Source organism: Leopardus geoffroyi, chromosome E1 (genome assembly GCF_018350155.1).
Source record: "Leopardus geoffroyi isolate Oge1 chromosome E1, O.geoffroyi_Oge1_pat1.0, whole genome shotgun sequence".
Lineage (NCBI taxonomy): Eukaryota > Metazoa > Chordata > Mammalia > Carnivora > Felidae > Leopardus > Leopardus geoffroyi.
Window position 1 is genome coordinate 28067058 of NC_059330.1, and position 17796 is coordinate 28084853.

A 17796-nucleotide genomic window follows, 5' to 3' on the forward strand; every position below is an offset into this window, starting at 1 on the left:
GAGAGAGAGAGAGAGAGAGAGAGAGAGAGAGAGAGGAGTCAGGGAAGTCGCGCCTGGGTGTGGTGGGGTGGGGTGGAGTTTTTAAGCTGCAGCGGTTCCAGGTTTAGGTCCAGGTGGGCCTTTTTCGCGGCAGGTCATGCCGTCGCTTAGTGATTGGTTGACCTTCAATTCTTTCTGGTGCCCCGCTAGGGGCTTTTCGTTGGGTTGCGCTGGCAAGATGGCCGTCCCCTCTACTGTGGTTCCAAGGACATCCTAACAGGAACTATCTTTTTATATCCTTTTATATATTTATATATATTTATATATATTTATATATAAATTATATATTTATATATTATATATTATAAATATATATTAATATATAATATATTTAATATATATTAATATATATTTATATTATATTATATATATTATAAATATATAATTTATATATAAATATATAATAAATATATAAATATATGTAAATATATATAAATACATAATTTATATATATTATATATGTACATATATTATATATCCTTCATTCCCATGGGAATGACTATGAAAACAGTTAAAAAATGGCAATGTCTGTCTCCGTGCTTTTCAAACTTCAGTGTGTTTATCACCCAAGGACCATTATTTCTTGAATGTTACCAAATGAAGTGAGAGGCTGAATAATGGCTCCCCCAAAACATTTACAACCTAATTCTAAAATTTGTGAATGCTAATTTACATGCCACAAGGGACTTTGCAGATGTGATTAAGGGTCTTAAGATAGGGAAATTATCCTGGATTATCTGACTGGGCTCTAAATGTAATCACAAGTGTCCTTATAAAAGGAAGGCAGGACACAGAGTTGGAAAAAGGCAATTGAGACAGACTGGAAACAGAGAGATTGGAAGATGCTACGTTGCTGTCTTTGAAGATGGGCTATGAGCCAAAGAATGCAGGCAGCCTCTAGAAGCTAGAAAAGGCAAGAAAATCGATTTTCCTTAGACCCTCCAGAAGGAACGCAGGCTTGCTGACACCTTGGTTTTAGCCCTGTGAAACTGATTACAGATTCCAGAACTGTAAAATAATAAATCTGTGTTCTTTTAAGGACTTAATCTGTGGTAATTTTTTACAGCAGCAATGAAAAATTAATTCAAATCCTAATTTCAATTTCTTTTTTAAAAATGTTTATTCATTTATTTTTGAGTCAGAGAGAGAGAGAGAGCAAGCGAGCAGGGGGAGAGGGCAGAGAGAGAATCCCAAACAGGCGTGACACTGTCAGTGTCCCACGCGGGGCTCAAACGCACGAACCGAGAGATCATGACCTGAGCTGAAACCAAGAGTCAGACACTTAACCGACTGAACCACTCAGTCACCCCCATAATTTCAATTTCTTTAAAAAAGGAACTTGTATGCTTATTAGAAGCATTGTTTATAACTCTAAAACTACAGTAGTAAAACTCCAAAAAGAATTTTAAAATTATGCACAACCATTAAAAACTATCATAGAAAAATTATGTGGAACACATGAGTATATATTGGGCTCTTTAAATTTTTTTTTTAATATTTATTTATTTTTGACAGAGAGAGACAAAGAATGAGCGGGGGAGGGGCAGAGAGAGAGAGAGAGAGACAGACAGACAGATGGAATCCAAAGCAGGCTCCAGGCTCTGAGCTGTCAGCACAGAGCCCAACACAGGGCACGAACTCACAGACTGTGAGATTATGACCTGAGCTAAAGTTGGATGCTCAACCAACTGAGCCACCCAGCTGCCCCCATATTAGGCTCTTTAAAAAGCAGGTAAAAATTTTTAAAAAAATTTTACGTGAACATATTTTAAATTTCCTAGATTTCTACAGACCGAGTCGTCATCCCAAAATTAATGTGTCAAAGCCCAAACCTCTGTGTGACTATATTTGGAGCTTTGGGAAGGCAACTAATGTTAAATGAGGTCATACAGGTGAAGTCCTAATCTGATAGGACTGGTGGGCTTATAAGAAGATGAAGAGAGTTGGGAATGCAAGCTGGTGCAGTCACTCTGGAAAACAGTATGGAGGTTCCTCAAAAAACTAAAAATAGAACTACCCTATGACCCAGCAATTATACTACTAGGCATTTATCCAAGGGATACAGATGTGCTGTTTCAAAGGGACACACGCACCCCCATGTTTATAGCAGTACTATTGACAATAGCCAAAGTATGGAAAGAGCCCAAATGTCCCATCGATGGATGAATGGATAAAGATGATGTGGTATATATATATACAATGAGGTATTACTCGGCAATCAAAAAGAATGAAATCTTGCCATTTGCAACTACATGGATGGAACTGGAGGGTATTATGCTAAGTGAAATTAGTCAGAGAAAGACAAAAATCATGACTTCACTCATGAGGACTTTAAGAGACAAAACAGATGAACATAAGGGAAGGGAAACAAAACTAATATAAAAACAGGGAAGGGGACAAAACAGAAGAGACTCATAAATATGGAGAACAAACTGAGGGTTACTGGAGGGGTTGTGGGAGGGGGGATGGGCTAAATGGGTAAGGGGCACTAAGGAATCTACTCCTGAAATCATTGTTTCACTATATGCTAACTAATTTGGGTGTAAATTTTAAAAAATAAAAAATAAAACAAGTTAAAAAAAAGATATAGATATCAATTAAAAATAAAAAAAAAGAAGATGAAGAGAAAAAGATCTCTCTCTCCATGCACATTCACCAAGGAAAGGTCCTGTGAGCACTCAGTAAGTAGATGGTTGTCTACAAGCAAGGAAGAGAAGCTTCACCAGAACCAGATATCCGGGCACACTGATCTTAGACTACCAGCCTCTAAAACTGTGAGAGAATTCTGTTGCTTAAGTTTATGGCATTTTGTTATTGTGGCCCAAGCAGACTAAGATTTAAGTATATTATAACTAGAAGAACAGTGATCTTTTTAGCAAAAACAATTTTGAAAGGATATTTACATAAAGTTTATTTATAAAGAGTTGCACACACACAAAAAAGTTACAATCAAAAAGAAATACACGTGGCTTTGTCTATATCCTGGGTTCTATAGTTCTTTACAGTGTTATGATGCTTTATAAAATGAGATTCCTATAGTTCTGCCCCCTAGTAACACTGATATTTATCACTAATAACCCCCTGTCTTGATTTTGTGATTGGAGCATAAAGAATATAAAATGATGGGTAATTTTTTTATAATGACTGCATTAATAAAAATATATGCCTTAAAGACCTCAAAAATAATTATAATCAGTCATCCTACACTCAAATAGTCATTTGAAATTAGTCTTCTATAATTAGGACGACCATATGCCTGATTTGCCCGGGATGGTCCTGGTTTATGTCCAGTGTCCTGATGTGATTGTTAGCAGTGTCTAATTTCATTCTCAAAAAAGTCCTGGCAAACCCTAGTTATTCTATGAATAATCAATTACAGAATAACTGTGTTTTTTAAAACTTTATAAATTTAGTGTTCACTCTGGGAGAGGAGGAAATACCAATTGCCTCTAAAATGTGGAGACCATGGTTGTCACAGTACATAATATTCAATTATTTAAATAATTTTCTTCCATTGGGAACCAGAGTAAATTTTGTGAATGAATTGAGAAGTACTAAAAAGAATCAGGTGCCAAAACACTTTTAGATGATTTTAAAACCATTCAAGAATCCAAATTTTTAATTCATTCAAACAGTGTTAAGATTATTCAAAGGAAAATGTCAATACATCTAGAATTCTAGAATGGATCACACCGTGTTTCAAAAATATAGAGATAAATAACTGTAAATTTATCAACTTGACTATTCTGGAAGATGTATGTTATAGACAATTTTTAGATAGGGTAACAGCTCCAAAGTCCTTCCCTTAACATTATAAAATAACATTAAAAAAATACACAAATGGGTTAGATTTTAGGATTGGGGTGACTAAAATCACATTGGTCATGTAAAGTTTATATCCTACCATTAAAACTGAATACAATAATATGCTGACTCATGGTGCTGGCTTTTCATTACAATAATAAAAACAAGTCATTTTTAAGAATTATGAAAACTACATTTAAAGAGGAGAACAGAATAGGAATGTGAAAAAAATATTTTCTTCCAAGGGTTTTCTACGCAATTAGCAAAAGAGGAAAAAACAGTCTGAATGGTAAATTCATACCGGCCACATGAGATCAGCTTTCCACATCTGCAAAAATACAATACCTGTATCGTTTCTGCTGAATGTTACTAAAAAAGAAAATGGGGCAAAATATAATTGTAAAACTGCTTTTGAAAAATTCGGAGAATCATACTAATTAAATGTTTTTCACATTCAGTTCCTATGCTCTTGATTCAAACATCCCATAGTGTGTGTTTACATTTTATAATGAGTCTACTACTTTGTATACATTACATCTTACAGCATCAATACATATGTATACTTTAAGATTAGTCTTTGGATTCCTGTTCTTCTTCTCATTCTCGTGACCGTTTCCGGGAATTCAATGAACCTTCTGTTTGCCAAGAACATGCAGGAGCAACAACAGCATCTCTAAATCCCTGAGGCTGGAAGATGAAAAAATATACAAGTATGCTTTAAGAACATCTAAAATAACAACTGGTCTTCCAAATATTTTTAATTGATAACAGAGCTACTTTACTGAGACAGAAGTTACCAACCACTGTGAATGAAGAAGTTAAACCTCATGAGTACGTGTCCAAACCAGAGCTGTACTAAAGTATTTTATATCTAGAGTATTTTTTATATGTATGCGTGTATTTATTTATACATATATATACATATATACACACATACATACAAATTTCAGTGCATTATAAACATATACTCTAAAAGACAATCCTTTTATTTATTTATGTTTATTTTTTAGAGAGAGAGAGAGAGACAGAGCGTGAGCAGGGGACGGGCAGAGAGAGAGGGAGACACAGAATCTGAAGCAAGCTCCAGGCTCTGAACTATCAGCACAGAGTCTGATGCAGGGCTCAAACTCATGAACCGCGAGATTATAACCTGAGTGGGTGGGACGCTTAACCAACTGAGCCACCCAGGTGTCCCTAAAAGACAATCCTAACAAACTTTATGGTGGCTCTATTGGAAGAGGTAAAAGGAAGTAACAGGTATTAATTACTTAGGTGCTTTACAAATTATTTTCACAACTAAATAAAATTTTCCAGTTAGGATACTTTACTTTACTTTTTTTTTTTTTTTTTAATTTTCTTTTTCAACGTTTATTTATTTTTGGGACAGAGAGAGACAGAGCATGAACGGGGGAGGGGCAGAGAGAGAGGGAGACACAGAATCAGAAACAGGCTCCAGGCTCTGAGCCGTCAGCCCAGAGCCCGACGCGGGGCTCGAACTCACGGACCGCGAGATCGTGACCTGGCTGAAGTCAGACGCTTAACCGACTGCGCCACCCAGGCGCCCCAGGATACTTTACTTTAAATTTTAGTGTTTTATTTATTTTTGAGAGAGAGAGAGAGAGACAAAGAGAAAGAGCACACATGAGTAGGGGAGAGGCAGAGACAGAGGGAGACAGAATCAGAAGCAGGCTCCAGACTCTGAGCTGTAAGCACAGAGCCTTATGCAGGGCTTGAACCCACGAACTGCGAGATCATGACCTGAACTAAAGTTAGATGCTTAACCAATTGAGCCACCCAGGTGCCCCTCCAGTTAGGATACTTTAAATGCACCTAGGCAGTACAAAGACTAAATCGATGATTCAATTTCAGAATCTCTATTTCTGTTTTTGTCCTTAAAAATGAGACGCCGAGAATATATTTGGCTCAACACTACTGATAAATATGCATATTTCAGCCAAAAAGAGTGTGTTCTATGATTTTAAATTATAGGAAAATTAACATTTTAAAGCAGGATATATTTGGTGGCTATGATAGATCTATAATATCTACAGACTAAAACGAGTAGTGTTAGTATTTTTTCTTGGAAAATCTTTAACAACTTTCACTTAAAAATTTTTTAATATCCTGACATTACATATGGCATGGAACACACTAGCCTACAAATAAGTATTTCCTCTGTTCTTAAGAATAAATTTCAGTCCAATTGTGACTAGAATATTCTGTATATATACTACTATTTTGGAGATAATGTTCTAAGCATCAAAAGCTGTCCTCAAATATGCTTGCTGCCTACAGGAGTTAACAGAAGCAATTTGTAAATGCTCTCTTCAGATAATTACTGCCCACCAACACCAAAATCCCACTCTAATCAAATGATACTGACTGTGATTTGAAACAGTACTGTAGATTCCTTCTGGCTTGGTGATTTGCACAATGTTGCCAACCTGCTTAGAGAAAAAGAATAAATATACACAAATACATGATCTTAATTAATTAGTTCAGATGACTGATTCAATAAATTAAATTTAGTTTTTTCCTACAATTCTATTGCTTTGTTCTCTAAGGACACAGAAAGTAGAAAGCAAAGAAATATCAAAAATACTCCCTTTAATCAATAGCTATATGTATGCACATAATAATTATTTTATATAATAATAGACTTGTTTACCTAAGTGGAATTTTAAGCAATCTAAAAGTCCAATGACTAATTCAAATAATTTTCGATGTGACAAAATACTATTGATGTTCAAGAAAATAATGTGGAAGAAAATATTTAATTAGATGGGAAAACATTAATAATATATTAAGTAAAAGTTATGCTGTATGATCCCACCTTTATGAGTAAGTATGTAAATACACATAGACAGGAAAATTAGTAGAAGACCACAGTCAAAAAGTTAAGCTGTTATTACAGGATAAAAGGAGTTTTTTTGTTTATATTTTTCCAACTTTTTGCAGTCATCATGTATTTTTTGTTATGATAGAAGTATTAAGACAATTTCTTGGGATATAAATGAGGAATACATACTCATACTAATACAAATAAGCAAGGAAGACACATTCTTTCAAAATGATTACGTCCAGAAGAATCACTGTCATGACAAGAACAAGGTCTGTTTAGGCAGAATTCAAAAAATTTTTTAGTGTTTATTTATTTTTGAGAGAGAGAGAGAGAGAGAGCAGGGGAGGGGCAGAGAGAGAGGGAGACACAGAATCCGAAGCACCTGAAACAGCCTCCAGGCTCTGAGCTTCAGCACAGAGCCTGACGCGGGGCTCAAACCCACAGACCATGAGATCATGACCCGAGCAGAGGCTGGACACTTAACTGACTGAGCCACCCAGGCACCCCTGTTTAGGTAGAATTTTATCATGTACTATGCAAAGTAATATAAAACTAAAAGCTGAAAGTAGTTAGAAATAAAATTCTAAGTTCTTATTAACTTTGCTCAAATATTGTAACAGCCAACAAATACAAGAAAAGCTTTTATTTTATTATTTAAAAAAATTTTTAATTAAGTAAGCTCTCTATGCCCAACTTGGGACTCAAACTCATGACCCCAAGATCAAGAAGCACGGCTCTACAGACTGAGCCAGCCAGGTGCCCTAAGCAAAAACTTTTAAAGTTCATTTTAAAATCACTTTAAAACTGATATAACTTATTCACAATAGGCAAAAGATAGAAGCAACCCAAGTGTCTGACAGATGAATGGAAACATAAAAAGTGGTTTCTATGCATAATGGAGTATTATTTAGTCTTAAAAAGGAAAGAAATTCTTGTCACGTGTTATGATGAACATTGAAAACTATGCTATGTGAAAAAAGGCCAGTCATAATAGGACAAATATTGTATCATTTTACTTATATGAGGTGCCTAGAGTAGTCAAATTCATAGACAGAATGTAGAATAGTGGTTGCCACAAGCTGATGGGAGGGAAGAATAGGGAGTCAGTGTTTAATGGGAAGAGTTTCAGTTGGGGAAGAAGGAAAAGCTGTGGAGATGGATGGTGGTGATGACTGCACAATAATGTGAGTGTACTTCATGTCACTAAACTGTACACTTAAATGAAAAAAATGATGAATTTTATGATATGTACAATTTACCACAATTTTATTAAAAAAATTTTTTTTAAGTAAGCTCTACGTCCAACATGGGGCTTGAACTCACAACCCCAAAATCAAGAGTGGCATGCTCTACTGACTGAGCCAGGTAGATTTACCACAATTTTTAAAAATGGATAAAACTGCACAAATAGCAGTTTCTAACACAGAGAAAAATCACAAACTCTCAGAGTTAAAAGGTTCATTAATTTCCATACAATATAATGTTGATTTTTCTTTCTTTTTTTTTTTTATTGGCTGCTTGGAGTTTATTTTCCACTTGGTGCAAGGCACAAGGTTACAAGGTATGTCAAGATGCCTTGCGTGTGGCTTAGAAAGTAAAGAGTGGGGTTCTCTCAACTTCCTTTTTGGTGTTTTGCCGTTTTGATATAAAAGAACCCAACTGCTTCTGCTTGCTGCAGCCTACCTAGTCTATGAGGAGGGGAAAGATGGGTAGGGGTTGTGATATGAGCTTAGGGTCTCCTAAAGCCTAGTGGCTGGTAGTGGCCACTCAGGGCTGTGTTGGCTTTGCCAGGCTGGCCACCAGGCTGCTTCCTCATGGTTTCCAGAGCCAAGTCACAGGTGATCGTGCCATTGGAGGTCTGGGGATTCCAACACTGTAGCCATGAACAGGAGAGTAGACTTCCTGAAAAAAGAAGCTTGCTTACCACTGACCCAAGTCAGCCTTGGGGAGACAAGGGTGGTAAGGGATGGCTTCCCCAGGATACTCTGCACTTATGCAGGACCTGTTACTGGAAGTGGAACCCTGGAGGCACCAGTATTAGTCATGGGTGGCCACGAGTGAGCCACTGGAGAGGATGACTGCCATGCTGTTGCTTGTAGGCTGATGGAAACTTTGGCACCAATCCCTTACGGGCCTTGGTGTGTGATCACAGGTGGTAGGGACAGGGACGGTAGGCCACATAGCCCACGGCAGAGGAAGCCACAGAAGGCCACTCCCTGACCAAGATGCAAGCAAAATCTAATTTGTTTTCAAAGAAAATTCAAAAAGGACATCTTGGTTTATGATCTGTTACTCTTCAAATTTTGAAATTGCCCCTCCACACAGGCACAATTCAAAAGAGAAGCAATCAGAGATCACAGTCCATTAGCTTAATGTCTTAGGTTTGTACTTTTAGGACAAAAATGGCAGAATCCAAAATGTCATATACTCTGTAACTGCAACTGTATACAAAAATGAAATAATTGCTGAGTAATATGTAATATAAGAATGGCATTAGTGACTGAGATGATAAGTTTTTACAATGCTTTAGAGTTGATAATTCTAACTTTAATACAAAATATAACAGAAAAATTGGGGCACCTGGCTGGCTCAGTTGGTACAGCATGGGATTCTTTTTTTAATTTTTTAAAACATTTATTTATTTTCGAAAGACCGAAAGATGGCACAAGAACAGACACTCAGATTAATGGAACAGAATAGAGAACCCAGAAATTGACCCACAAACGTATGGCCAACTAATCTTTGACAAAGCAGGAAAGAATCCAATGGAATAAAGATAGTCTCTTCAGCAAGTGGTGCTGGGAAAACTGAACAGCAACATGCAGAAGAATGAACCTGGAACACTTTCTTACACCATACACAAAAATAAACTCAAAATGGATGAAAGACCTAAACGTAAGACAAGAAGCCATCAAAATCCTCGAGGATTTTGCCCACAGCAACTTCTTACTCAACACGTCTCAGGAGGCAAGGGAAACAAAAGCAAAAATGAACTCTTGGGACCTCATCAAAATAAAAAGCTTCTGCACAGTGAAGGAAACAATCAGCAAAACTAAAAGGCAACCGACAGAAAGGGAGAAGATATTTGCAAATGACATAACAGATAAAGGGTTAGTATCCAAAATCTAGAAAGAACTTATCAAACTCAACACCCAAAAAACAAATAATCCAGTGAAGAAATGGGCAAAAGACAGGAATAAACACTTCTTCAAGGAAGACATCCAGATGGCCAACTGACACATGAAAAAATGCTCCACATCACTCATCATCGGGAAAATACAAATCAAAACCACAATGAGATACCACCTCACACCTGTCATGAACAACTCAGGCAACAACAGATGTTGGCAAGGATGTGGAGAAAGAGGATCTCTTTTGCATTGCTGGTGGCAATGCAAGCTGGTGCAGCCACTCTGGAAAACAGTATGGAAGTTCCTCAAAAAACTAAAAATAGAACTACCCTACGACCCAGCAATTGCACTACTAGGCATTTATCCAAGGGATACAGGTGTGCTGTTTCAAAGGGACACATGCACCCCCACGTTTATAGCAGCACTATTGACAATAGCCAAAGTATGGAAAGAGCCCAAATGTCCATCGACGGATGAATGGATAAAGAAGATGTGGTATATATATACAATGAAGTATTACTCGGCAATCAAAAAGAATGAAATTCTTGCCATTTGCAACTACATGGATGGAACTGGAGGGTATTATGCTAATTGAAATTAGTCAGTCAGAGAAAGACAAAAATCATATGGCTTCACTCATATGAGGACTTTAAGAGACAAAACAGATGAACATAAGGGAAGGGAAACAAAACTAATATAAAAACAGGGAGGGGGACAAAACAGAAGAGACTCATAAATATGGAGAACAAACTGAGGGTTACTGGAGGGGTTGTGGGAGGGGGGATGGGCTAAATGGGTTAAGGAGCACTAAGGAATCTACCCCTGAAATCATTGTTTCACTATATGCTAACTAATTTGGATATAAATTTTAAAAAATAAAATTTAAAAAAAAAAAAAGAAGACCGAGAGAAACAGCATGAGTGGGGGAGGGGCAGAGAGAGAGAGAGGGAGACACCGAATCCGAAGCAGGCTCCAGGCTCTGAGTTGTCAACACAGACCCCAATGCAGGGCTCAAACCCATAAACCGTGAGATCGTGACCTGAGCTAAGTCAGACACTTAACCAACTGAGACACCCAGCCCCCTGAACATGGGATTCTTGACCTCTGAGTCATGAGTTAGAGGCCCACTTTGGGCACTGAGATTACTTAAAAAAATAAAAATAAAAGTAAAAAAAAAAAAAAAATGTAAATATGTAAAAAAAAAAAAGTATATATGTATATATATACATATGTGTGTGTACATATATGTGTATATATATATATATTTTTTACTTTTATTTTTATTTTTTTAAGTGTATGTATATATACTTTTTACTTTATAAGTATAAAAGTATATATAAGTATACTTTTTACTTTTATTTTTATTTTTTTAACTATACGTATATATATACATATGTGTGTACATATATGTATATATACATGTACGTATACATGTATATATATGTATATATACATACGTGTGTATATATATATATAAAGAGAGGTATGGTGTATTTTAACCTGTCTTGTTAAAAAATCATTCTTTTTGATTCAATAAAACAAAAATTAGCTAACCTTCTGAAAAATTATCTAAATCACGTCATATCAAAATATGTCCAAAAAGATACCCAATACATCTGAATTTTCTGAGAAAATTATTAAAAAGTAAATGAGCTTTTCAGAAGCATTTACATGTTTATTAAAAATCCTAGGGGTGCCTGGGTGGCGCAGTCGGTTAAGCGTCCGACTTCAGCCAGGTCACGATCTCGCGGTCCGGGAGTTCGAGCCCCGCGTCAGGCTCTGGGCTGATGGCTCAGAGCCTGGAGCCTGTTTCCGATTCTGTGTCTCCCTCTCTCTCTGCCCCTCCCCCGTTCATGCTCTGTCTCTCTCTGTCCCAAAAATAAATAAACGTTGGAAAAAAAAAAAATTAAAAAAAAAAAAAATCCTAAAGTCAAGTAGGCATTAAATATTCAGGGTGAAAATTTTCCTCTAATTTCTAGGTAAAAATAAAATTTTATATTTCATATCTACATCTCAAGAGATCTTTTTAAACAACAAACTAAACCAAAGAATCACTTGGCTCATGGCCCCAGCTAAGATGAAGCTTAACATATGGCTGAACTACACAGTCTGGGTCAGGAAGAAATAAGACAGAAGCACAATTTGTGCTCTAAAGCTGAGCACACATATGAAACACTATGTGGGGGTGTTGATGTATTACTCCACTCTGCCACCAGATCTTTCTGGCAAAAAGTGATATAATTCTGAAAAATCTCAGCCTCATATTATCATGAATATGAAATTTGGAGGAAATCCCACACAATATACAGGACAGAGATAAAAGTATTTATTTGAATAACTGTTGGAATGTTATTTCATTGTTAGTCAGAGGATAAAAGGGGTTTCTGGTTAAAAGATGGGGACTGAAGCATAAGATAGGACACTTAAGTTTAATTCTCAATATAAATTTGGCTAGTCAAGGTTTTTAGTTTTCTACTCTAACTGGAAGTGTTCATTTTTATAACTATTTTTCCCCAGTGTGAATTTCTATTTTCATCCTTTCAAGATAAACTAAATGTTAAAACACATACAAGACTTCATGCAACTTTAATGACTTAAAGATAACTGGTTTTAAACAATGAAGAACAAAACTATTTTAATTCTACTAAATGAGGTCAACTTATTCTGATCATAATAAAGTATGCAAATTACTTATATATCTCTAGCTGGGGAGAAAAAAACAGTTTGGAGAAAAAGGATTTTATCTAAAAAGGAGGATAAGAGCTATACTTTCAGATTTGCTGGCAATCAACACAATACTATAATTACATTCTAGAAACAGCAATTATAGGAAAAGAGACTATTATAGAGTCAGCTATAAACTTTGGATACTACTACTTATTTCATAGAGTTATTTGGAAAATAAAATGAAGTATTATATATACATACACATAATGCTTAGTAAAGGATAGTTAATAAATATTCAATAAGTGGTAGCTATTATTTACTAACTAATTAATCTTTCTGGGCAGCCTTGGTATTCTCACTTCTATGTAAGTATAGATCCCTCAAAAAATTATCGAAGGGATTATTGAAGGAAATGTTGTATACAAAAACTGCTCAGTTAAATACCTAGTATCAGCAAGTAGTCACTAAAATAATAGTCTGGGATATAGAAAAAACTTATGGAACAGATTTCCCCTAAATCCATCTAATTCACTGTCAAGTGTTCTACACCATTCTCCAATTTCTTGGAAAGGATCAGTAAGAAGCTGGAAGTCATAAAATGGCTAACTCCTAAAAAGTAAGCATAATCTTCTGATCTCATGGGTACCTAACCAATGCTAACTTCTACAATTTGACAAAGAAGGCAAACATCTCCTTCCAATGAGTGCATTAAAAGAGGAAACATCTTTGGGGCACCTGGGTGTCTCAGCCAGTTAAGCATCCGACTTCAGCTCAGGTCATTATCTCACAGTGAGTTTGAGCCCCGCATTGGACTCTGTGCTACAGAGCCCGGAGCCTGCTTTGGATCCTGTGTCTCTCTCTCTTTTTGCCCCTCCTCTGCTCTCTCTCTCAAAAATAAATAAACATTAAAGAAAAAAAAAAAAAGATGGAGCATCTTAAAAAACAAAAAGACCCCAAACAAAAAGACTGAAACATCTTGCTTTGCTTGTATTATTTTTATTTTTTAGATGTATTCTATTAGTGAATATTTAATAGTAGAATAAAAGTGGCCATTTAAAATGGGAATTCCTAAAAACATTTAACAGTGGGATGTACTTTACAGAAAACCTAAATCTGAGAAAATACAAGTAATATGTTCATAAGATCCTCATCTGCAGAACTGTTGCCAAATGTTTACAATAGAGTTTGTTGCCAAGGAAAGAATTCCTTTTGTGATCCAGAATACAATGACTTATTTACAGAACTGGGGGATGGATGTTAATTGTAAAGCACTATGTATTATGGGGGATGGGGGGGGGAGGAGAGTTACCTGAGCTCTTTGGAAATGCCATTTTTAAAAGGGACACAAACCATGTGAATTAGTTTCAAAAGATGTATATAAAAGTAATAAATTCTGCTATGAGTTCAGAGTTAAGTAAAACCTAATTTGGTCAGGCATGATTTTTTTCAGTTTGGAGAACAGAGAAATGTAGATAAAGAACTAGACAATATCACTGACCAGACCTGATTTATATTTAAGCAACTCTTTTTTTTCATCTTTGCCCACCTGCTGTCTCACTCTCCCCCCATTCATTAGAGCACTTCCAAACGAAGTTCTCTCAGTTATACCAATTAATCTCAAAGCAGAGAAGCTGCATAAATCTGACATTTCTAGAAGTGTATAATAAAAGACTCCACAGCTTTCATTTGCCTATTTTAAAGAAAATGAAAGCTGGTATGTTCACTTGCTCAGCAGCTTTAAAAACAAATACAAAGGTTTCACGCTGCCATAGTTTTATTTTAAAGAACAATACTTGTGAAAGGCAGGTAAGTAACTGGATAACAAAAGTAGGATAGCAAAATACAAAAGAAAACAAAAATAAACACAATTTCATACCCAAAATATATTAAGCAACTAAGAAAAACCATCCTATTTTCCACATAAATTGGCCTAAAGCTAACCTCAAAGTTTTCCTTTTGTCCTGATTTTATTCTTCTTTCAATCCCTTCTAGGAACAGAGAGTACCCACCTCCTTCTGCAAGACTAATAAATGGTACTTGGTTTCAAAGAGCTTTAGAAGGTAGCATTCCTTGGCCACCTACTCATTTCAGGTGCACCCCATCATTTAAATATTCCAAAGCATTTCCTACGTTAGCTAAATGTGTAGTTTAACAATATGTTTCTATGATTTCTCTAGGTGATAGAGAACAAGGCAACAAAAGCTTTAGTTCATGGGGGCACTGTAGATTTCATCCACTGGAGTAGATCTAAGAAAACATAATTGTTCGTGTAATTAACCCAATATTCAAAATTATTAACTTGTTTCTATACTGACCTTTGATTTTGGTCCCAATGAAAGATTAGCCGTATTGTAGCAGCATGTCCCCAGCTTTCCCCTAGTGGGAACAAGAACAGAACAACGGTATATTACCTTACTGACAAGGTTATAAGTCTTTCAGAATGCCTCTGACCAAAACAGTTTTATTTTACCTAATTTAACACAAGAATATACTTACACTTTCAAAATCCCTTGTATATGGGTGGCAACTTGAGATTAATAGATTTTTACCTATCTATGGAAATACTGCAGATCATTATCCTTTATTTGCTTTCAGAAAACTTTATAGTTTGAGTCAACATATTTGTCAATCTTCCTTATCACACTTACTAACATATTTCCGGCTACCAGAAGAAAAGCAAAAACTCGGACAGAATATTCTTAAAGAATTTAGTACAAAACAATCTCGAAACACTGTGTCCTAACAAAACCATGACTGAGGTTAGGAAAAATCATAAGTCTATTCACTGTAGTGTGATCAGTATTTAAATGGATTTACCCTTCTTACTGCCTAAGACTTTCTGAGGGCAAGAGTCAACTTATGAATACTGATATGCTCAGTACCTGACACAATGGTTGCCGAACAGTAGATGCTCAATAAATGTTTGTTAAATAACTGAAAGGATGAGTCAGTGTCTAAGGACACTGCTCCATGCTCACTTGTCAGTGAGGAAGACAGATACAATCTCTGCTTTCATGGAACCTACAGTACTCAACAAGCATCAAATGAAAGAGGTAGAAAAAACTGTGTTAAATTAAAAATGCGGGGTGCCTGGGTGGTTTAGTTGGTTAAGTATCTGACTCTTGATTTTGGCTCAGGTCACGATCTCACAGTTCTTAAGACTGAGCCCCATGTCAGACTCTGCACTGAGTGGAGCCTGCTTGGGATTCTCTCTCTGGCCCTCCCCTACTCACACACACTCTTTCTCTCTCAAAATAAATAAATAAACTTTAAAAAATTGAAAATTCTTATCTGATTAATTACCCACCCAATGCAGGAACCAGCAAGGCCTGATTTCTATCAATTTTTGTTGTCATCTGATTAGTTAAAAGTACCTAAAAAAGGTGAGAAAATTAGGTGAGTCTCTCCCCAAAATTATCAAATAGTCCTGTGACTTTACTATTCTGAATACAATTTAAAGAAAAACATATTTAGGTAATGAAAACTTTTCTGATAAATTCTTAAAAATTTACCCATTAAAATGACTAGTTATCTGAAAACGGGTTCTATTGAACATAAACATTTTTAACAGACAAGAACAAAGTTCTAATTGTGAAAATGGAAGAATAAAAATAGATAATACATAATACATAAAGGTCTAAAGAGACCATGTATAAAAACTTCCTAAATGGGAGTATTGGAAAAACCTCACTTTTAAAAATTAAGTTTTGGATAAGCCAATAGAATCCATCAGACCAACAGTAGCAATATCAGTAGTGGTAATAAACATTTATTGAGTACTTAATAAATATCAGAAGCTATGCTAAGTGCTTTACCTTCATTATCTTATTTAGCCTTCACAACTACTACATGAATGAAGTATTATTATTATTCCAGTTTAACACATGAGAAATCAGAAGCTTACAAAGATTGTCTTTTTTTTTTTAACCACTGTTGCCTCTCTAGAATATATTTAATCAAAAGAGTGTGACATACTTAATAAATACTCACTGTTTCCTCTTCAGGAAAGAGACAAATACAGTTATTACCATTTCTGGTTTTATAGGAAAAAAAAAAAACTGAAGCAAAAATTATGAGAAAAGACCTAAAATCATAAAGAAAATACAGAAGAAGTGGGAAAAAATGAAACCCAGTAATCAGGTCAAATGACTCCAAATTATGACTATACTCGTCTGCTGATAATAGATATAGGTGTTACTTTATTCAAAGATGGCCCTCAAGGCTAAAAATATTACTAATTCTTTTGGATTAAATAGTGACTTACAGAAAAGATTCCATGGTTTGAAGGAGAGCAATTTTATTTTATTCTTTTTGGTATTTTAAATTAAATTTATTTATTTAATTAAAAATTTTTGTTAATGTTTATTTTTGAGAAAGAGAGAATATGAGCTGGGGAGGGGCAGAGAGAGAGGGAAAGATGGGGTTTCAAAGTGGTCTCTGCACTGGGGCACCTAGGTGGCTCAGTCGGTTGAGCATTCAACTTCAGCTCAGGTCATGATCTTATGGTTTATGAATTTGAGCTCTGCATTGGGCTCTGTGCTGACAGGTCAGAGCCTAGAGCCTGCTTCAGATTCTGTGTCTCCCTCTCTCTGCCCCTCCCCTGCTCATGCTCTCTCTGTCAAATGTAAATAAACATTAAAACATTTTAAGAGAAACAAAACAAAACAAAGTGGGCTCTGTACTAATAGTGGAGAGCCTGATGCCAGGCTCAAACTCATGAACTGTGAGATCATGACCTGAGCTGAAGGCTGAAGTCACTTAACCGACTGAGCCACCCAGGCACCCCTCTATTTTTTAATTCCAGTATAGTTAACATAGTATTATATTAGCTTCAGGTGTACAATATAGTCATTCAACAATTATATACATACACACACACACACACACACACACACACACACACATCTTCCTTATCAATTCATCTGTTGATAGATACTTGGGTTGCTTCCATATCTTGGCTATGTAAATAATACTGCAATAAACATGGGGGTGCATATATCCTTTTGAATTAGTGTTTTCTTATTCTTTGGGTAAATACCCAGTAGTGTGATTACTGGATCACATGTTACTTCTATTTTTAATTTTTCAGGAACCTCCATACTGTTTTTCATAGCGGCCACACCAATTTGCATTCCCACCAATAGTGCTTGAGGACTCCTTTCTCTTTACAACCTCACCAACACTTGCTGTTTCTTGTGTTTTTGATTTTAGTCATTCTGACAGGTATGAGGTGATATCTCACTGTGGTTTTGATTTGCATTTCCGTGATGATTGGTGATGCTGAGCATCTTTTCATGTGTCTGTTGGCAATTT

General features: G+C 35.8%; 1 protein-coding gene across 1 annotated transcript in view; it reads right to left on the reverse strand.

Annotated features, from left to right (window-relative positions):
• Nucleotides 1-2933: 2933 nt before the first annotated feature.
• The window catches only part of RAD51C (RAD51 paralog C), a 37755-nt gene continuing 22892 nt past the window's right edge, over nt 2934-17796 (reverse strand). The window contains exons 6-9 of the mRNA XM_045488232.1: nt 15791-15857; nt 14799-14859; nt 6227-6287; nt 2934-4530 (exon numbers count right to left, since the gene is read on the reverse strand). Coding sequence (XP_045344188.1) covers nt 4441-4530; nt 6227-6287; nt 14799-14859; nt 15791-15857 — 279 coding nt within the window. The 3' untranslated portion in view covers nt 2934-4440. The remainder of the gene's footprint in view (nt 4531-6226; nt 6288-14798; nt 14860-15790; nt 15858-17796) is intronic.